Source organism: Mesoplodon bidens, assembly GCF_964165515.1.
Source record: "Mesoplodon bidens genome assembly, chromosome: 14".
Lineage (NCBI taxonomy): Eukaryota > Metazoa > Chordata > Mammalia > Artiodactyla > Ziphiidae > Mesoplodon > Mesoplodon bidens.
This window is the reverse complement of record NC_138170.1, coordinates 14,184,681-14,206,609: the sequence shown is the minus strand read 5'-3', so window position 1 is coordinate 14,206,609 and position 21,929 is coordinate 14,184,681. Positions and strand designations below refer to the sequence as shown.

The following is a 21,929-nucleotide window of genomic DNA, read 5'->3' as shown; positions in this document are numbered from 1 at the left end:
TCTTTCAAACTCCCAAGGAGCTCTAGGAAACGTCAGCTGGGAGTGGGGTTATCTTCAGGCTGGTGCATGTTCTCACCTTCCTTCCCACAATAAAGTGGCCAATTTTCTATCCAGCTCAAGTTCCCAAGAAAGAAAATCAAAGTACCTAACTGTCCCTGCTTGGGTATAAGCCACAACGTCTGTTTGCCCTTTCTCTAATAGAATCCCCAACTTTTAGCTAGGCTTAAGGCTGCCTGGAGTAAAAATGACATTTCTCATCATCCCTACCTCTTGCCAGGGGGATGAGAGCAAAGTGATTCTTTTTTTTTTTTTTTTTTTCCGGAACGCAGGCCGCTCACTGTTGTGGCCTCTCCCGTTGTGGAGCACAAGCTCCGGACGCGCAGGCTCAGCGGCCATGGCTCACGGGCCCAGCCGCTCCGCGGCATGTGGGATCTTCCCGGACCGGGGCACGAACCCGTGTCCCCTGCATCGGCAGGCGGACTCTCAACCACTGAGCCACCAGGGAAGTCCTCAATTTACTTTGAACAAGGCAATAAATTAATAAAGATTCAGAACTCTCAGAGACAGTCATCAGCCAAAAGTCTATCAGTAGTTTCTTTTATTTTGTACTTGACATTATTAAATAATATTATCCACTTCTGTAGATTCTGCACTCTGTTTTTCCTCAAGTTACTTTGAAAGCCCACATGTGAAAAGTCTTCCTGCCGCTTATCTGCTTTAAGAAAGGTGGATCAATAGGGTTGTGAGTAGATTAGGGAAGGGTCTGTTTGGAATTCCAGCTTCTTGAATCAGACTTTTTACTCCCAGGGAGAAATGCATGTTGGTCCACTGGGATTCATGCAGGGTGAGGTAAGTTCCAGACGGCCTTTCAGAATCAAGTCCTCTTCTGGGCTTCACCTTAAGCAAATAGAAAGGGAATGCAGAGCCTAGAGTCAAAGCTGCCTGGTGCCTGACTGTCAATAAAATAAAAATATAGGACTGGGCCCAGGGAATAGCAGGGTTTTGGGAGTCGAGATTTCAAGTTTAGCAATGTGGGATCACCTCATGGCAGACCTTAAATATTCAGAGACGTTTTCATTAAACAGGGAGCTATTTTAGGTCTTGAGTAAGGCAATGATGGGCAGGAAGGGATCATTTGGAAAGACCGGCCTAACAGTAATATGGAAAATGTAACTTGTGACAGAGGCTGTTTATATTAACCAAATGCTGAGGTGCCTGTTGACTTTCCAAGTCTCTTGGTGCTGGGTTCTGGTTTATGAGATATAAACAGAAGTGATGGCCCTTAAAAATATCCCAGCATACCCCCCAGCTTTCTCTTCCATGATGACCTTGGAGGCAACATGTTCTAAATGATGAGGATGAAGGAAGAAAGACTCACATCTGAGTTTATGTGAGAAATGAATCTTTATTTGGGGTTCACTTATTGCCCCATAGCTTAACATCCCCCTCCTCAATAATGAAGAGGAAAGAATTCAAATCAAGGAGTGTCTACTGCAGTAATGGGAGCCTGAGATGATAAAGGTACAGGCTGGACTGTGAAATTCAGAGAAAGGATGTGAATCTAAGAGGTGTTTTAAATAGAACTTGGTAAGTCAAAGAGTCATTAATTTAGATAACTATTTATTGAGCACCTATTATTTGCAAGGCACTGTGTGAGATACAGACACATATAAGTCACAACTCCGAGTGCTTACAATCTGGTTGAGGAGATAATACATGTAAATAAATTATAAAACAAACCTTATAGCATTATGGTAAAGACAACAGACTTTGAAGGGAGACCTGTATTCAAGACCTGGCTTCACCTTTTACTAGCTGTCATATTGGGCAAGTTATTTAATCCCTCTAAACTTCAGTTTGCTCATCTGTAATATGTGGGTAGTAACAGTACCTACTTCAGAGGGTTAGTGAGACGAGCAAATAATCTACTCCTTGCAAAACTCTCAGCTGAGTGCTTGCCCCATAATAAGCGCTCAATAAGTGCTAGTTACTAGTAGTAGTATTAAGAGATCTAGAAGCTGGGACACAACAGAACAAGGTCAGTGCCCAAAAAATCTCCAAGAGAGAGGGACTAACAGCTATAAAGAAAGAACTGTTCTGGAAACAACAGTATTGCTCTGACATTAGTGTGCCTTCCCCTCCTGCTGTGGCCTCCAGTTATTTAAAGTGTAGTGATACCTGGGGCCTAGGACGAGAGGTCTGAGGATCGCCTCCTAACGTTTGTCCCTATCGTCTGACAAACCTCTGCACAATGTTGACTCTAAAGAGTCACATCCTAATTTCTGGCATCCCACATCAGCTCTACAACACAGTGGGTAGAGAGTGTTCCTTCACACACTGTGGTAACAGAGGCAGATAAGGAGAGTAGTAGCCAGAATAGGTGCAATGACCGGGAGATGGGTTTAAGATGGGGAAGACCTATCTTGAGTTTGCATGGAGGTCCTTTAACTAAAGCTTTTGCTCAACTCAGTCTATTCCCTGTTTGGCATAACGCCTTTGATGTTGAATAACTGATGATTTGGAACTGAAAACCTTCCCACACACGCTGCATTCAAAGGGCTTCTCTCCTGTATGAACCCTCTGGTGTCGCGTAAGCCGGCACCTCTGGCTAAAGGCTTTCCCACATTCGCTGCATTCATATGGCTTGTCTCCAGTGTGAATCTTCTGATGTTGAGTAAGGGAGGAGCGGTCAAAGAAAGCTTTCCCGCACTCGCTGCACTGATAGCGAGGCTCTCCAGCGTGGGCTTTCTGATGTCTATTCAGTGATGAGACACCGTAGAAGGCTTTCCCACACTCATTACATTCATATGGCTTCCTGCCCGTATGGATCAGCTGATGTCGAGTAAGAATACTTTTCTGGCTAAAGGCTTTCCCACACTGATTACATTCATAAGGACTTTCTCCGGTATGAATTCTCTGGTGTCGAGTAAGGGACGAGCGGTCAAAGAAGGCTTTTCCACACTCGTTGCATTTAAAGGGCTTCTCTCCAGTATGAATTCGCTGATGTACAGTTAGGGATGAACGGTCGAAAAAGGCTTTCCCACAGGCATTGCACTCGTAGGGGCTCTCCCCAGTGTGTGACATCAGATGTCTACTGAGACTGCTCCTGTGACTGAAGGCTTTCCCGCACTCAGGACAGTCATAGGGCTTCTCTCCAGTGTGAGTCCTCTGATGGCGAATAAGGGAGGAGTGGTCAAAAAAGGTCTTCCCACAGTCACTGCATTCCTGGTCTCTCTCTTTAGTGAGAATTTTCTTGGGAGGGGTTGCCCCATGCTGCAACCTTTCCTCCTGAGAAAGGGATTTCTTGCAGGCCTCCACTGCAGGGCTTTCCTTCTCTGTTCCCAACCCACCATCCATTGCATGAACTTCAAATTTAGGAGATGGAGGACCTTTCATTCCAAGCTTTTCCCTCAATGTTCTTTCTGATTTTTCTTCTTCTGAAGCACCTTGAATCTCAGGCTTAGTCTCCCAGTCTGGAATGGACAGAAAACACAGATGCATGTTTCTTTCTTGGGCTAGGAAATGTTACAGCAGAGAGGAGAGATGCTATGATAAATCTGAAAAGTCATGTACAGTCACCGCATTGCTTGCTCCCAGAAATACTGTTACACTCTAGGGAGAAACCGAGACTTGGGACCGAAACGGGGAATAGAACTGGTAGTGGAAATCTCAGAAAAGAGGAGAATTTCCATTGGGAGCATGGCCAGGTTAATTAGGAGAGGTGGCTAAGTGGAGGGGATGGTGAGGAATAGGAATATCAAAGCGTGAATGGATAATGTGACAGGTCTGAGAAAGTAAACATTTGGTGAATAATAGTGAACAGAACTTTAAAGGTGTAGAGAAAAAGAAAAAAAAAACGCTTGTGGGGGACAGAGAATAAATAATAAAGCAGAAGATTTGAATTTGAGAAAAAGGTGATACCCAATACTCCGTCCCACATACACCTAAATAACAGCCACAAAACAAAACAAAACTCTGCCCTGCCCAGTTCATACTCAATTACCTTGATAGACATTCTCTGCACATTCTTTCCCCTCAGATCCATGAAGCTCCACTATCCAAGGCTCATCCCCTCTCTTCAACTGAAAAATCACATCAGGTCCAGGAACTGGAAGTCCTGCTCATGGAGAAAGAAACAAGCCAGGTGGTCATGTGTGATTAAATATACAGTATGATTCCAAAGCTAATCCCAACCTCTAAGTCTTTCAGAGAGCAAATGCAAAAGGCAGAAAGTGCACACCAGGAATACAGAGTATGAAGTCATATAAGGAATTCAGGAAACTCTGAATGGAGGTCAAGACTGAAGTTCTAAAAAGGAACAAATAGCATTTGGTCAGAGAATTGATAGACTCCATTTGAATTAATGTGTTTATTCTTCCCCACGAAGTGAATGGGATGATCCTAGCTTTAGCACTGGTAGGATGGGGGGAAGAGTCCTTAACTCAGAGAAGATGAAAATGAAGAAAGGTCACATTGAATAAGAATGTGTAATGTGGGGGCTTCTCTGGTGGCGCAGTGGTTAAGAATCTGCCTGCCAATACAGAAGACACGGGTTCGAGCCCTGGTCTGGGAAGATCCCACATGCAGCGGGGCAACTAAGCCCATGCGCCACAACTACTGAGTCTGCGTTCTAGAGCCTTCGAGCCCATGCTCCGCAACAAAGAGAAGCCACCATAGTGAGAAGCCCGCGCATCACAACAAAGAGTAGCCCCCGCTCACTGCAACTAGAGAAAGCCCATGTGCAGCACCAAAGACCCCACACAGCCAAAAATAAATACATTTATTTTAAAAAAAGAATATGTAATGTGTATTATGTAGGTGCCCATTTTTGTTTGTTTATTTACCCTTTACTATTGTGATTTTATTTAAACAAGTGGATCATGTTCATTGCAGGAAATCTAGAGGCATGTACAAGTAATAAGAAAAATCACCTTTCGTACTTTGCATTCATTTCTTTCTTTCTATTCACTTTGATACTGAAAGATACCTATAGATACATTTTGTTAAAAACTGGATAATGACAATTATATCTCAATTTTTGAAAATAAAAAAAAACGACTGGAGAGCGATTTTGGAAAATAACTAAGACTACCCCAACTAAAATCATTCTTATTTGATTTATTTTGACATTGACAAGTAGATAATTTCTAAATCCATAACGATTCACTATATATAATATATGTCACTCCAGGCACTTTTACACGTAAAACATCATTTTGGGCAGAAGACTCTCAATTAAAAAAAAAAAAAGGAAAACCCCCAAATAACTGGATAATGAAATAATGCTAACTTTTAAACTTGATTTTTTCACATAATAATAAATTTAAAATATTACTTTAATTAGCACAGCTCTACCTCACCATTTTAATGGCTACATGGTATTACATTGTATGGAATAACGTCATTTATTGAATTAATCTCTTGCTGACAGACATTCCAGACTGTTTTCAATGTTTTGCTAAAACAAACAATGGTATGATGAATATCTGTGTACACCACAGGCTGCTAATCTTATATTTCCTTAGGACAAATTTCTAGAATTGCATCTGTCCATCTTTGGTTACATTTAAAAAACAGATCCCTTCCTAGAAATAGTCTTGAGGTCTAAACTTCCCCTGCATTGGGACCCCTGACTTGGGCAAGAGAGGTACTTTCTTCTTGGGCCCAAGGATCATCGATCTGGTTGTATGCTGACTCTCTGCTGAGAACGGCCACATCCATCACCTGCCCATGGCTTCCTGTCTCTGTCCTTAGATTTCTATTTTTCCCACCAAAGTGACAAAGGCTCAGCAGTCTCCCTTAATGCTCCCTAAACATTCTCTTCTATTTCCAGATTTGGCCTGTTTAAGCTTATCCAGGGTGTTGTGCTTGCTTTTTTGACCTGCCTTGAATGAAATCTGCGATGTGACTCCTTTTACTGCCACCTGCTGCTGATTTTAAGTCTATTCTAAATCTGTACACACTCAGCCTCTTATTCTGGAAGCTCCTGACAGGTTCTCCTTACAGGAGCCCAACTTTACTCTCACGAATACCTCACATCAGCAGTAGCTCTTAATTTTCCTTTGGTCACACAAGTCTCTATCATTGCAAAGTGCCTTCTGCAGGCATCTAAGATGTCCTTAAGACAAATATTCAAAATCAAACACATTTCTAGTGACCTACTCTGAGCTACAACCTTATAATCTCACCCCTACATGCCCTCTTTTTTTTTTTTTTTTGGCATGCACATGTGGCATGCAAGATCTTAGTTCCTGACCAGGGATCAAACCCACGCCCCCTGCAGTGGAAGCGCAGAGTCTTAACCACTGGACTGCTAAGTAAGTCCCCCTCTTTTTTTTTTTTTAATTGAAGAATAGCTGATTTACAATGCTGTATTAATTTCTGCTGTACAGCAAAGTGACTCAGCAATATATATACACATTCTTTTTCATCAATAGATTCTTTTCCATTATGGTTTATCCCAGGACATTGAATATTGTTCCCTGTGCTAAAGAGTAGGACTCTGTTGTCCATCTGCCCTTTTTTTAAAAAAAGGAAACACTTCTTTCCCCCTCCTCTGTTTCTCTGAGGAACAATTTTCCCTCAACGAGAATGCCCCTTGCACTCCCCCTTAGTACTCTGGATGGAGCTGAGTTAAGTTACTGCTGAGCTGAGGGAAGACCTGGGCATAGGTAACTCGGCCTCTTCTGCTGGCCCCAACCCTCTGGAGAGCAGTTCCCTGCAGCAGGCTCTCACATGCCCCGCTCCTCCTGGCCCTGGCCCTGGCCCTCCGTGTTGCAGGGCCAGGCTTCTCAGCAAGGGCCCCTTGGTTGTCCAGTCTGCTTACAGCTCAGGGAGCAAGGCTGTCCCAGGCTGGGGTTCAGGATTAAGAAACCCACTCTTGCTGTACACCTAAGCCACATCCCTCTGCTCTTCGATCCTGCCTCTCAGGGGTTCTGACTTGGGTGGGAGGAGAAGAGGTGGCAATTTATTAGCCTCTCAAGCCCACATCAACACAGTACAGAGTGTACTCCTGGTGGGAAACTCTCCTTACCCAACGAGACAATGCTCTTATAGTTCTCCAGCATCACCTCCTTGTAGAGGTCCCTCTGAGTAGGGACCAGACGCCTCCACTCTTCATCTGTGAAAACCACTGCCACGTCCTCGAATGTCACTGAGTCCTGGAAACACAATTACGTTCTCCTTATTCATAACCCTTCTCTTTACATGGACCAGACAAAACTGTCATAATAATGACAGCCTGGAGGATGCAGAGGGAGTGGAAAGAAAATGGTTCTGACAAAGTAAGGCTTTGAAGCATTTGGGGAAAGTGCTATAATCCCCCGAGGCATGAAGTTCTTGGTCACAACCCCACGCTCCCTTCCTAGCCGAGCCTCTGAATATCAGGGGCTCTTTTTTCAGACTTACAGAAAATGTGCAAGAACAGAACCAAGAATTCCCATGTACCCTTCACCCAGCTTCCCCTAATTAACATTTTCCACACTGGCTTTATCTTTCTGTCCCTCTCAGTACAGCAAATTCACCTACCTTCTTCCTGAACTTCTTTAGAGTAACTTGTAAACATGATGTCTCTTCACTCATAAACGTTTCAATGTGTATTTTGTAAGAACAAGGATATCCTCTTGTATCATCACAGTATGATTGTAAAAATCAGGATAGCAGTGATATTATATAATTATCTAATCTACAACCTTAGTCAAATTTCACCAATTGTCTGTGTGTGTGTGTGTGTGTGTGTGTGTTTTAACAAATCCTCCAAATAATGGTGTAGATTAGATCATCTTTAAGATCTCTTTCATTTCACTCTGCTGTTCTGTGATTCTGTAAGGTTGCATCTTTACCCCCAATCCTGAAACCCAGAGGAGTCTCCATGGCGTCTGCAGAAGCTCTAAGCCAGAGCATGGAATTCAAGACTCTCTGCCCTTGGGCAGGAAGGGGGTAAACCACATGTCTCTACCCAGACAAAACTCTCTTCAGGACTCTTTCAACCTCACTGAGGTGCTTTACAGTATGTGCCACGTTCTCCGCCTAACCCAACAACTCCCTGGGATGTGGGGGCCTACTTTCAGTCCATACATAGTGTATGTACTAAAGGGAAGTCAGAACTAGAAACAGCCCGCTGTTCCCCAAACCTTCCAATCAGACGCGTACCATTGGTTTTTAGGCAAAATTGCTCAGGGTGAAGGCCACAGGGGCTGTGTGCCTGGTGACAGGCTAGTGGGCACATATTCAAGGCAAGGAGGCATCACTGAACGATATCACAAATCAAATGGGAAGGACACACTCCCTAAGGAGTCCTTCCTCCACCTGGTTGGGTTTGATCAAAGAAGCTCCAAGATAGAGAAAGAAAAGTGGTTACACTCTGGAGCCTGATAAGAGTATTTCAGAAACACAGAGTCCACCTCACCTGGAATCTGGCAGTTGGAGACACAGAAGCCATTCCCTCCCGAGGGCTCTCCTTGCAGAGAAGAGTCGAGTCCTAATGAGGCAGAGGTGTGGGATGAGAAAGAGGGTATAAGAGCAGTCTTGTTTTGTAGTTTTGTGACCCATGAAGCAAGAAATCTCCACACACCAATCTCCACACACCAGTGAGTTATGTACTCACCTTCATTCTCAATACCCTACAAAAAGGGAAGGCAAGGTAAAGCAAGGCCAAGAGCAAGCCCACCCCATCCCAGAATTAGAGCGAAAGGCCATGGATATTGCTATGCAGAACACAATGTGGTGCTTGTTTTACCATAATCTTAGAGGCAAAGTTCTGTTCCTGGCAGTCAAGAACATATTAAGGCTCATACCGTCTTTATAAATTCACATTCAACATTTCTCATAATGATTAGTAGACAAAAAGCATAAGAGGGCTTCCCTGGTGGCGCAGTGGTTGAGAGTCCGCCTGCCGATGCAGGGGACACGGGTTCGTGCCCCGGTCTGGGAAGATCCCACATGCCGCGGAGCGGCTGGGCCTGTGAGCCATGGCCGCTGAGCCTGCGCGTCTGGAGCCTGTGCTCCACAACGAGAGAGGCCACAACAGTGAGACGCCCGTGTACCGCAAAAAAAAAAAAAAAAAAAAGCATAAGAAATTTTATGAATGGCTATACGGACAAGTCCTGTCAAGGAAATACCCATAGCCTCTTCAAAGGAAAAATGTCCCATTCACAGCAATACCCGATGCTAAAGGAGCAGCCCTTGGGCAGCCACAGTTTGTTCCACGTGACCCTGTGTCTCACTCCCGGAGCCACACTGATTAGGCCACAGGTGGGCAATGCACAGGCTGACCAGTGGACTGACGTATGGTCTGGCTTGAAAAGATGGCATCTATCCTCAGGATCGTGAACTAAGAAATGTTGGGACAACGAGTGGGTGATGAGCTGAAAGGATACCACGAGGGACAGAAGTAGCCACGGGGCTCAAGGAGCCAAAGGTACCAGGAAGCAGAATCCATGAGCATGTGGAGGCACGAGGTAGAGAACAGGCTGTAACAGACTAAACACAGGCGGGCACGTTGGTGGTGAAGCACTGAAGCAAAGACCCAAGAATTCCTGGCCTTGAAGGCCCTAATTCACCTAGCACCACCCCAGACAGCAATTTGCATGCAGACCAGCCTTACTTATTCTTAGATTTCCATAAGACTCTAACCTCTCAGGCTTTGTGTGAATCTTTATCACCAAACTTTACTTGCATTAACTGAGTACATCTCAGTTTCTCACAATCAAGAGTCTAATTAAGACACAGTCAAATCAAGCATTTTGGGGATTCATGAGTGGGGTGTGGAGAGAGTGTGGTCCTGAGAAGGAGAAGGAAAGGGTGTGTATGTGGCTCAGTGACTACTGTCCTGCAGCCAAGGGAATGTATTCATTGATCCTTGTTATTCGTTCATCCATCTATCCAACCAACATTTATTCAGCACCAACTGTTTATACCAAAGCAAAAGAAGTATGACACAGTCCTTGTCTTTCAAAAGCTTATGGACTACTACGCAGGACAAACAAGTAATCAAGTTAATACTTCACTACAGGATGAATAGATGCTCTAAAGAGACGTGCACAGCTAACGATGAGATAGAACATCAGAGGCTCGCCTAACCCAGACGGGAGGCAGGGAGGAACACTGCCGGTTTCTTGGCAGAAGTGGGACCTAAGGTAAGTTTTGATTTGGGGGAGGCATTAGAACATTCTAGGCACAAAAAAATCAAGTTTTCCAAAAACAAGGAGGCAGGTCTTTGCAGCGAAAGGATTAACAACTGTAATGAGTTTAGAATGGCAATGTCTAGGTTGGGGCAGTGCTGGGGGGGAACATGGGGTTGAAGAAGCAGGCAGAGACCAGCTAGATCAAGGAGAGCTCTGCGTGGTCCTACTCCCACTGGCATGGGGATCACAGAAGGATTTAAGCTTGGAAGGGTCACCACCAGATTTGTGTTTTAGAAAGATCTTTGAAATTTGTATCAAGGGCCTTAAAGCACATATCTTTGACCCAGCAATTTTCTCCTTGGAGTTTCTCCTAAGGAGCTAAGTAAGAACACATGCAAAGCTTTTTAGTAATCATCACTAACACTAACCTTTACTGAGTGCCATGTGAGGCAACCTCCTAAGCACTCTACATGTGTCATCTCATTTAATCCTTACAATACAGCAAAAATTTGAAATAGCCTAAGTTTCTAAAATAGGAGATTTGAGGGCTTCCCTGGTGGCACAGTGGTTAAGAATCCCCCTGCTAATGCAGGGGATACGGGTTCGAGCCCTGGTTTGGGAAGATCCCACATGCTGCAGAGCAACTAAGCCCGTGTGCCACAACTACTGAGCCTGCGCTCTAGAGCCCACGAGGCACAACTACTGAAGCCCACGCACCTAGAGCCCATGCTCCATAACAAGAGAAGCCACCGCAAGGAGAAGCCCACGCACTGCAATGAAGAGTAGGCCCCGCTCACTGCAGCTAGAAAAAGCCCGCGCACAGCAATGAAGACCCAATGCAGCCAAAAATAAATAAATAAATAAATTTATTAAAAAGATAAAATAAAAAATAAAATAGGAGATTTGATTAAATAATTTATGGTCCAGACCGTACATACAATGGAATGCCACTGATATTATCATATTAATATGATAATGTTATCATATTTTAAGTGTTATTTTATATGATAATTAATATCATATTAATAATAACTAGCATTTATTGAACTTATGCTACTTACCAGGCACTGTACTAAGTACTCTTTATAAGAATAGTTTAATTCCATCCTTATGAATCAATAAGGTATGTACTGTTTCACAGATTAGGAAATTTAGGCTTTGTAAGAGGCTGAGGCAGAATTTGAACCCCAGTCTGGCCAGCAGTTTTTAACCTCTATGCTGTAATGATTTATTTTCATGAAAAGATAGCCACACAGATAACAGACCAATAGACTAGAAAATACCAAAACATATCCAAGCAGGTAGGAAAGCTTGATACATGACAGAAGTGGCATCACAAATCACTGGGGGAACGATCACTAGTAATAAACTGCAAGCAACTTACATGTTCATCAATAGGATAAACTGTGATTTTATATGTGTATGTGTGTGTGAATATTATACCTTGATTAAGGTGAATGAACTAGAACCTCATGTTAGTAATATAAATTTCAGAAATATAATTACTGAGCAAAAATAAAGTTATAGAATGACTTACTATGTAATAGTTATATAAAATTTAAAAACAGGTAAATGATATCTACAAAAATCTATATGGGACAATAAGCAACAGATTGTGAATATCTCTGGGAAAGAAGGGATATAGGACTGGGGAGGGATACCGAGGAGACTTCAACTTTGTAATGTTTTGTTAAAAAAAAATCTAAAGGGAAAAAAACCCAAAGAAATTCACATAATATTAAGTGAAGAATGCACACTTTTAAAATTACATAATTGAGCATGCACACACGTACAGAAAAAAGACTGGAAGAATATATATTAAAATGTAAATGGAATTTGAGTGGTGGCATTACAAGTGATTTTTATTTTATTTCTTACAATTCCTTATATTCTGATTTTTTTTTTACAAGAGTTATGTGTTTACTTTGGTGTACAGGAAAAATAACAGGAAGGAAGGAAAGGAGGTGTGCAGAAAGTTACAGCAGACCTGAGACTGCCGTTCTTGGGAACATCTACTTGCAATGTTGGCCCTTGGCTGGGGTCTGGGAACTTCAATTTTAAGAGTGTTTCCTACGAGGTAGGGTGGGTCATTATGCCTAAACTATTTGTGCAAACAATATGGTTTCTGCTGAACACCTGCTGTCCTGCTAGAGGGCCTGGAATTTTGGTATATGTTAGGCAGGAGGTGCCTACGTGACTATCCCTCACTAAAAAGCTTGGGCTCTGAGCCTAAAGAACTTATTTGGGCTGACACATCATACACATGTTGCTGCATTTTCATTGTCGGAGGAGGAAGTGCTCTGTGTGACCCCTCATGGGAGGGAGAGAGCATGAGAAAGACTTCCCATGGATTCCTCCAGACTCTGCCTATCTGTCCCCCTTATGATCTGGCTGTGTATCCTTGCGAGATCACTGTCATCATCTTAGCCATGAGTACAACTGTGGGCTGAGTCCTGAGTCCTTCTAACAAATCCCTGAACGAGGGGTGATCTTGGGCACCCCCGACACAGGCGGCCATACCACTCTGGGTAGCTGTGGCAGAATGGGAACAGAGGAAGTGAGTAGACCGGTGAGGAGACTATGAACTAAGCAAGAAATGATGAAGACCTGGACAGCAGACATAGAAGGGGAATTAGTGTTGAGATATTAAGAATAGACCATAGATTGGAAGCGGAGGCTGAAGGTGATGGGAGAGGCAAGGCTGACTCCAGGCCACAGATCTGAGTAATGTGTGAATAATGGCACCATTCATAGAGATGAGCGACAGAAAAGTAGTTTTGGAGGGAAAGTTAAGAAGTAGTTTGGGGCATTTAGAATGTGAGCTGTTCCCACATCTTTGGATAGGAAAAAAATCAGATGACTCTGGCTCCCACTGACCAAGTTGTAAAAATTATTATTGCCAAATGAAATCACTTGAATTTTGAAAAACTGTGAGTTTCATTCAAAATAGAAAAGTTAATATAAAGTATTTTAAAAATGGTTATAATACAAAGAAGGCAATGTTCAAGCCTTTAGTTATATATAATAGTACTTTGTTTTTTTCTATTATTTGTAAGACTATTTATTGAAGTATAGACGTACCCTTGAGATATATAGTTGTATTCATTCACATAAGCATGAAAAAAGAAACCTAGGAAAAGGGGATAAGCAAAGTAATCCCAGAAATAGGAATTCCGTACCCAAAACAGGAAGGGCTAACCAGCAATGGGACCAGGTAGAAAGAACATGGGCTCCTCACAATGAACCAACCTCAGGTTCTAAAGAGGCAAAGTAACTGCAGACTTAATCCTTCTTCCCTTAGGAGATGAGTCCTCCAGCTGGTCTTATTAATTATAAGATACTAATAAGGTATGTTTTCAAAAATGCCAAAAGCCTAGATCAATATATACTTACTAGACAACGGGTTAACACCGGCCAAGCAAACTTTAAAAGAATATTGCCTTGGGCTTCCCTGGTGGCGCAGTGGTTGAGAGTCCGCCTGCCGATGCAAGGGACACGGGTTGGTGCCCCGGTCCGGGAAGATCCCACACGCCGCGGAGTGGCTGCGCCCATGAGCCATGGCCACTGAGCCTGCGCGTCCGGAGCCTGTGCTCCGCAACAGGAGAGGCCACAACAGTGAGAGGCCCGTGTACCACCCCCCCCCCAAAAAAAAAAGAATATTGCCTTGAGGGTGAACAACAGTTTGCAAAAACTAAAACCTATGTGAAAGGCAAAAACTTGAAACAAAACTTACTGGAAAAAGAAGTTTGGTGTAACTATAAAAAAGAATCTCAACCTGAGGAGAGATTGGGGTTTGAATCTTGCTAGGAGGCCAAGAGGATACCTGTACAAATGGAAACAAATATACAACATCAGTTGGCAACCAGAGCCTCCAACTTGTGTTGTCTGCGGCAATATGTATTCTTATCCTTGTTGGTCTGTCAAGATTCCTCCATCCCCAGGAGGGTCTCAAAATATTACCCTTGGGTCCTATGGAGATGTCAAAATTAGCATTTAGAGATACAGGAGAGTATAGGAGTAAAGGCTCTGGCAGACCGCTTGAAATCAAAGTCCAGCTCTGCCTTGTCCTACCTGTGTGACCTTTTCTTTTTTTTTTTTGCGGTACGCGCGCCTCTCACTGCCGTGGCCTCTCCCGTTGCGGAGCACAGGCTCCGGACGCGCAGGCTCAGTGGCCATGGCTCATGGGCCCAGCCGCTCCGCGGCGTGTGGGATCTTCCCGGACCGGGGCACGAACCCGTGTCCCCTGCATCGGCAGGCGGACTCTCAACCACTGCGCCACCAGGGAAGCCCGTTAGGTAAGTTTCTTAACCTCTCAGTTTGCCCATCTGTAAAATTGTGATAGTGAAAGTACATTATCTCATAAAGTTATTGTGATGCTTAAATAGGATAATACGTGTAAGGCATTTAGAATAATATGCTAAGTAAGTGTTAGGAGTCCTAGGAAGGTAGAAATAAAGAAAATATTAATTACACTGTGTTGCTGCTGTTTGAGTGGGTTTTTTTTTATTATTAGCTTCTGCTTTATAACAAAGTGAATCAGTCATACATATACATCTGTTCCCACATCCCTTCCCTCTTGCGTCTCCCTCCCTCCCACCCTCCCTATCCCACCCCTCCAGGCGGTCACAAAGCACCGAGCTGATCTCCCTGTGCTATGCGGCAGCTTCCCACTAGCTATCTACCTTACGTTTGGTAGTGTATATATGTCCATGCCTCTCTCTCGCTTTGTCACAGCTTACCCTTCCCCCTCCCCATATCCTCAAGTCCATTCTCACGTAGGTCTGTGTCTTTATTCCTGTTTTACCCCTAGGTTCTTCATGACATTTTTTTTTCTTAAATTCCATATATATGTGTTAGCATACGGTATTTGTCTTTCTCTTTCTGACTTACTTCATAGAGTAGGTTTAAGTGTAAGTGTAGCCACAATATTGGGATCAAAGTATTTGTATATGTTGTCTAAAGCATTAGAACTTTTTGAACAAATCACTTGAACTACATCTGAAATTGTGGTTGAAACTGCCCAATGTTTAAATGCTTAAAGACAATTTTCAAAGTTTCATTTATTAGATTATAACTTTAATACACTGAGCATTAACCAAATTACAAACGAAGGTGAGCATAAAAGCTCCCCAGCCATTAAACGACCAGCTAATATTCCCAAGGTGCTCATCATCCGTGGGCTCCCTGCCAGGCCAACTTCATTCCCCATCAGGTCTAGACTCCACCAGCAGTCACTTCGGTAAGCTCTCAATGGTACTCAGGACTCCTCAAATCCACCAAATTCACATGGAATCACTGCCAGCAAAGGGTCACCTCTGTTTTTCCTTTCCCTGTTTCTGGATCTCAGAGTATTTCTGGAGAAAATGCTTTTCAAATTCTTATTCTACACCTTCAAAGGGTGCTCACCTAGAAAGCTTTTACTATTCCTATCTTAGCTACACAGCTATTCCAAACCTCCATGGCTACCCTTCAATTTCAGCAGAACACTGTCTTTCACGACACTGAAGCTTCGCAAGAGTGAGTTCTGAGCAAGGCAGGACTGTGGTAGAAAGCATTCCACAGGCCTGGATTACTGACTGTGAAGGCTTGGGCAAGTTACTTAAGCTAACGGTTTACCCCCCCATCCCCTGTTTTTTAATACCTATTTCACAGGGCAGTTATAATAGTAAATGAGACAATTAATATAAAGCATTTATCTTACAGTCTGTTCAGTAAATGGAAGCTTCTTTCCTTTCTACTGCCCAAAACCAACCCATTCAACCAATATTTCCAAGTACCTGTTATGTGCTAGGCAGCCTGGGTGTGAGGCCAGCAAAATGGAAATGTCTCTTCTCCAGGACTTTACCTTAGTGTCCTACATCTGTGTCCTACTTTCTTTTCCACCATTGTTTCCTCTCAGAATCTGCTTCCTGCATGACCCACTCTTCCTTTCTCCAGCATCTCCCATCGCTTCAGTAGCTTCTTCACATATCTTCAAACAGATATAATCCTCCTCGATGTGAAATTATCTTCACTGAATCCCAAGGCCTCCCTCTGGCAAAACAGTTCTCATTTAGATTTTCCTTTCATGATCAAACTTCTACATACCTACTGACGCCACATCATCACCACCTACTCTTCTCAAAGCCATTTTTCTGCTCCTGCCACCCTCACACACCTGAAACCGCATGCTTGAAAACTGCCAATGCATTTCTGAGCTCTAATTCCGATAGTCCTTTTCTCCTTATTCCTCTGCAGCTTTTTGACTGTTTTGATAAGTTTCTGATGCTGCCCAAGGCTCAGACTGTGTACAGTATTCTTCTCGCTATCCTGCAGAAAGTCCATCCACACCTGGTGCTCCATTTCCACCTCTACAGAAATGCTTCCCGAGCCTAGTCCCAGTCCCTCTTTCAAACTCATCCTGCATTTCCAAATGACTAAGAATTTTGAATTAGGCATTTTGTTGGCATCTTAAAACCACCTTCCCCTATGCAAGTCCCCACATGAGCTCCTCTGCCTGTCCTTACATTTCTAGCAGATGTTCTATTATTCTCCCAGGTGCCCCAAACTCAAACTCCTACCTAGCTCTCTTTCCTCCCAAATCTAGTTAGTCACCAGATCCTTCTGAGTCTTCTTTTGCAATGTCATTTGTATCCTTACCCACCACCGACACCATCATAATTCAGGTCCACAACAGCTTGCTTCAGGACTTCTACCACTACCAAGCATTCCTAACTGGTTCCCTGCACTAGTCCCTTCCCCTCTCTAGTCCTGGATGGAACCTCTAGAATAACTGTACCAAAATAGTTTTAGCCCTGTCAGTCCCCGATCCGTCCCATACAATCCACCCTGCTGACCGTGTCTTGTCCTGACCCTCTATGCTCTGACCCCACTGTGCTTTTCCCCACCCTTGTCTCCCACTATTCCTCGATACTTCACTCTTATATATAGCATTTCCTTCTCACATCTGCCTAATGCTTCGCTACTTCTTTCCTATTTTTTTTCACATCAAATTCTACCTCCTCCACGAAGGTCCCCTGATCTAGTGCGGAGGCCTATGGTAGGGAGCTAAACGAGACAATCTGATGCGGTTTCTGGGAAAGACAGAGGGACTGAAGTGGGCGGCACCCTAGGTTTAGTGTCAATTCCACCCACGTTTATTAAGCACCTATTACGGGAAGAAGGTACGGGAGGAGCAGAGGAAGGCTCCAAATTTCCCACGGAACACACGCACACACGGGGGCTGGGGGGTCAACTTTCCGTCCGCACCTGTCCGAGCCGGGACGTCGACACACACACGCACACACACGCACACGCACACACTCACGCACACACTCAGACTTCTGCAGGTTGGCTCCGCCCGCGTCACCTGTTCTACTCCCACAGCACCTCCCCCAAGTTCTCAGTGTCCCCTTCTCTCGGCCGCTGCGCTCACTCGGCTCCGCCAAGACACACACCCACAGCCCTCACCTCCGGCACAGACTGCTCGCGACCCAGGAAGACGGCGCCTTTTCAGGTCGGGAAAGCAGTGCGCCGGCGCAGGGGGTTCTGACGTTCGCGCTCCCCACCAATGCTCGGCTTTCGCAGACTCCATTTCCCAGAAGTCTCAGCGGTTGGCCAGCTTTAATTTGATGTCTAACGATCTGCGCAAGCGTACCCTTCTAATGAAGGGGTGGGCGGTGCCGAACCGGATCCGACGCGGCAGTGCGGCAGCCTGAGAGCGGAGAGGGAACCGTCGTGGATGCCAGGGAGGCTTGTGGTCAGCCTGGAAGTACTGCCTATGTGTGATGTCACGTCCCTCCAGTCCTCCGATGGGAGGGCCGTCCTAAGGAAATGTGCCTCTTTTGGCTTTGGGGGCCGGTCCCTACTGAGAACGACTTCGAGTCTTCTGGCCCTCGGAAGGGGCTTGTTTCTGCTTCAGCTTGTTCACTTTAAGGAATTTGGTTGTAAAATTTGGGCAGGAGTGACGCAGAGTTTGGTTCTGAGGATGGGGCTGGGTATGTGCACACTTTTGTGCAGAAAAGAGAAGAGCCCAGGAGCAGGGCAGGTAGCCCGACTCCCGACATTTTGACTGCACACCAGCTTGTCTTCCTTGGTGCTACTGGAAGGACCCTCGTTGGAGTCTCGCAGGGCTTCTCAACCTTGACTGCACGCCGGAATCACTGAAGAGCTTTGGTATATTGATTCCTGGGGCCCACTATGAGGAGTAAGAGTTTGAAAAGATCTGCAGGTGATCCTAATGTGCAGCTAAAGCTAAGAATCACTGCTGTATAGCTTCAGGGAAGACTTGAGATTAGACAAAGAATGTGGTGAAGTTCTACAGTTAGGAACAAGTCTACACTTGCACTCAGAAAACCTAAATTGCCTGCCATAGGCAAGGCATTGTTACAAATACAAATAGGACACAGTTACTGCCCCAAAGGAACTCGTGTTCCAGTGGACAAATCAGAATTTGAAATTTCAAACAATTTGAAATTGTTACAACACAAAGCAGTGTGTTCTACAATTAGGTCACTATTGGGAGACACTATTGGGAGTACAACTGAGGAAGCAATTAACTATGGCCGAGAAAGTTGGAAAAAGCTTCCTATAACTGGTATACTTGAAGAAGAGTAATTAGAAAAAATGCAGAGAGAACAGCATCTGCAGAGGTATAGGCTAGAGGATAAAAGTGCAAAGAATTAGTAGCAAGATGAGTGGCTGGTGGATAAGGTTTAGGGGCTGATAACCGTAACTTGGAGCCAGATGGAGGGCGATTTTTTGCTATAGCAAGGGGTTTGGACCTTCCAAGAAGATTAGGATTTGGAAAAGTTACGATGTCCAAGACGAATTTTCTTGCTGTTCCCTTCTGTGGGTGGTTTTTATTACTCGTTTAGCCTTATGCTGAGAGTGGAAATTTGGGGGTCCTGGGTGAGTTTCTTAGAGTTCCCTACCCTTGGGCAGGCCTTAGGGTTTCATCGCTACCTTAACTCCCCAGGTTGCTGTCAGAGTGGGAGCTTAAGTTCTCCAAGGTTTAGCAGGGTAAGAGTTGGATATGCTGCTCACTCACCTCTCAGGGCTCTAGCTCGCACTTCCTTACTTTTTCAAATTGAGATATAGTTGATTTACAATATTACATTAGTCTCAGGTGTACAACATAGTGAGTCACAATTTTAAAAGATTATACTCCATTTATAGTTATTATAAAATATTGGCTATATTCCCTGTGCTGTACAATATATCCTTGTTGTTTATTTTTTACATAGTAGTTTGTACCTCTTAATCCCCGATCCCTATCTTGCCCCTCTCCACTTCCCTCTCCCCACTGGTAACCAGTAGTTTGTTCTCTATATCTGTGAGTCTGTTTCCGTTTTGTTATATTCACTAGTTTGTTGTATTTTTTAGATTCTGCATATAAGTCATATCGTAAAGTGTTTGTCTTTCTCTGTCTGACTTATTTCACTAAGCATAATACCCTCTAAGTCCATCCATGTTGTTGCAGGTGGCAAAGTCTCATTCTTTTTTTATGGCTGAGTAGTATTCCATTTGTGTGTGTGTGTGTGTGTGTGTGTGTGTGTGTGTGTGTACGTGTGTACACACACAAGTCCTCTGTCCTCCTTGGCAGCAGATGCCCATTGAAGGAGACCCAGCCCAACCTACCCCCATTCTTTGCTGGAATATTTTATACCACATCTTATTCATCTGTTGCTGGACACAGGTTGCTTCCGTATCTTGGCTATTGTAAATGATGCTGCTGTGAACATTGAGGTGAGTGTATCTTTTTGTTTTCGTTCTTTTTTTTTTTTTAACTTTGCAAATTCCTTACTTTCATGACTGTGTGTTTAGAGAGATGATTTATAAGTTTTCAGCATTTTTAGTTTTTTAGTTTTTTTCAATTAGGGTTGTTCAGGGAACCCAATCTGCCATGTTGCTGGAAAGATTAAGAGAATTTTAGCCAGTTTTCTTAGAAGAGTTAGGAAGGGCATATGGATGCTGAACAGCCAAGAAACAACGTTGTTTAGAATAAAACAAGGCCTGCCAGCTGGGGACTCTGCCAAATTGCAAGATGTTATGGCTATCTGCTGCTGTGTAACAAATCACTTAAAACTCAGTGGCTTAAAACGTTTATTATGCCAATAACTTATGTGGGTCAGAGACTTGGACAGGGCACAGCAAGGGTGGCTTGTCACTGCTTCACACTGACTCCATTGGGAGGACTCAAGTGTCTTCATCACTTGTGTGTCTGGCACATGGACTGGCATCTGTGGCTGGGCTCACCAGGACTGTGGACCAAAGTCCCTACACGTAGCCCCTCTTTGTACTTGGACCTCCTCACAGCGTGGTGGTCTCAGGGTGGTCAGACTTCTTACATGACAACTCAGGGCTCCGAGAGAGAGTCCCAGTGAACAAGACAGAAGCTGCATGGCCTTTTATGACCTAGCCTCGAAAATCAATTGTCACTTCTGCTTTACACTGTTGGCTGAAGCAGTCACAAGCTTGCCCAGATTCAGGGGTAGGGCATTACAGCCCACCTCTCAAAGGGAGGCATGTCAAAGAAACGATGGTCGTTTAAAAAAGAATCTGCCACATAGGATTTTAGCCTTCCCCTTTCATGGGTGTTTCTCTATGAGACAGGTGGGGCGGGGGTGGAGTGTGGCCTTGCAGTGTCCCTGTTTCAGCGGACAGTTTTGCTGTGTCTCGTTGTTTTGCTCAGCTGTGTTGCTGACTCCTGAACTGCTGCAGTTTGCTTCTAACAGCAGCCCCTGCTCCTCCCAGGACCCCTCTTGCAATTCTAAGACCCCTCTTCTTGGACACCCTTTGACCTTATTTCTCTGAGCGTCTCTTCTCTTTGCTGCTACTACCTGGTACTCTGTATCCAGATCTACATCTCTCCAAACTCTCTGTCAAGAGAAAACATCATTCTTTTATATCATGTGGCCTTTTAAGAGGTGTTATCTTAGCAGAAGAGCATGGGCCCTTAGTGATAAGTTTTCAGTTTTACCACTCAGTCTATGGGGTAGAGGATGGTTTGTCCCCTAGCAAAGGGATTTGGCTACTTAGCAGTAATATTCTTTATTTTCTACTATCACCTGTCTTTTCCTGGGGTGCATGTGTATCATCAGAAGCTGGGTAGATGAGGTGGAAGAGAAATATTCAGGCACAATTTTACACTATACCTGAAAAGCATTGCTTCTTCTGATGCCTAGGTCTGATTCCAGGTCAGATTGGTAACTTACTTCTATACCTTTGTTTAATATATTTTTTTCAAAATAGATAGCATCGGGTTTTTAGTCCACTCTAAATGATTGTGTATGCCTGAACCCTAATTGTGAACAGGTTCCTGCTTTTACCGTGGGACTCCTTACCCAGGTAAGTCAGATGGTGGTGCTCTAACATCCCACATTAGTTAAGGAGGCTCTGTCTGCCAGAGCACACGCTGGACCTGCAGAAATCTCTGTGCTTCAGTTCTGCCTTTCAAAAGCACCAGCCAGTCTTTCACATTTTTGTTTCTTTTAATTAGTTCTTAAAATTCCTTTAGCTCTTTATTTATTTATTATTATTATTATTATTTTTTGCAGTACGCGGGCCTCTCACTGTTGTGGCCTCTCCCGTTGCGGAGCACAGGCTCCGGACGCGCAGGCTCAGTGGCCATGGCTCATGGGCCCAGCCGCTCCGTGGCATGTGGGATCTTCCCGGACCGGGGCACGAACCCGTGTCCCCTGCATCGGCAGGCGGACTCTCAACCACTGCGCCACCAGGGAAGCCCCCTTTAGCTCTTCAAGCTAGAGTAAGCCATCTCCTTCGGGCTAATGTGAGTTAGAGAGAAGCTCTTGCTCTCTGATTTTC

At 44.3% G+C, this 21,929-nt stretch overlaps 1 protein-coding gene across 4 annotated transcripts; it reads right to left on the bottom strand.

The window, feature by feature from the left end:
* Positions 1 to 636: 636 nt before the first annotated feature.
* On the bottom strand, positions 637 to 18,851 carry ZNF2 (zinc finger protein 2). 4 transcript variants are annotated; one of them, XM_081254459.1, is made up of 6 exons: positions 17,574 to 18,851; positions 15,902 to 16,157; positions 8,408 to 8,479; positions 7,034 to 7,160; positions 4,004 to 4,117; positions 637 to 3,473 (listed from the first exon to the last, which is right to left on the bottom strand). In XM_081254459.1, exons 3-6 carry the CDS (start codon positions 8,438 to 8,440, stop codon positions 2,467 to 2,469), a joined length of 1,281 nt encoding a protein of 426 aa, XP_081110585.1. In that variant the 5' UTR covers positions 8,441 to 8,479; positions 15,902 to 16,157; positions 17,574 to 18,851; the 3' UTR covers positions 637 to 2,466. The 4 variants fall into 4 exon arrangements, with proteins under 4 accessions (XP_081110585.1, XP_081110587.1, XP_081110586.1 ...); XM_081254461.1 differs by having other exon boundaries at positions 15,970 to 16,157; XM_081254460.1 differs by lacking the exon at positions 15,902 to 16,157.
* Positions 18,852 to 21,929: the final 3,078 nt, after the last annotated feature.

Coding starts and splice junctions, on each gene's coding strand:
- ZNF2 (XM_081254459.1), bottom strand. CDS start 8,440: ATGGCTTCTGTGTCTCCAACTGCCAGATTCCAG. Junction 7,161..8,407: donor CTCCAACTGCCAGATTCCAG/GTGAGGTGGACT, acceptor TTGTGTTTCCAG/GACTCAGTGACATTCGAGGA. Junction 4,118..7,033: donor TAAGAGCATTGTCTCGTTGG/GTAAGGAGAGTT, acceptor CTCCATGAGCAG/GACTTCCAGTTCCTGGACCT.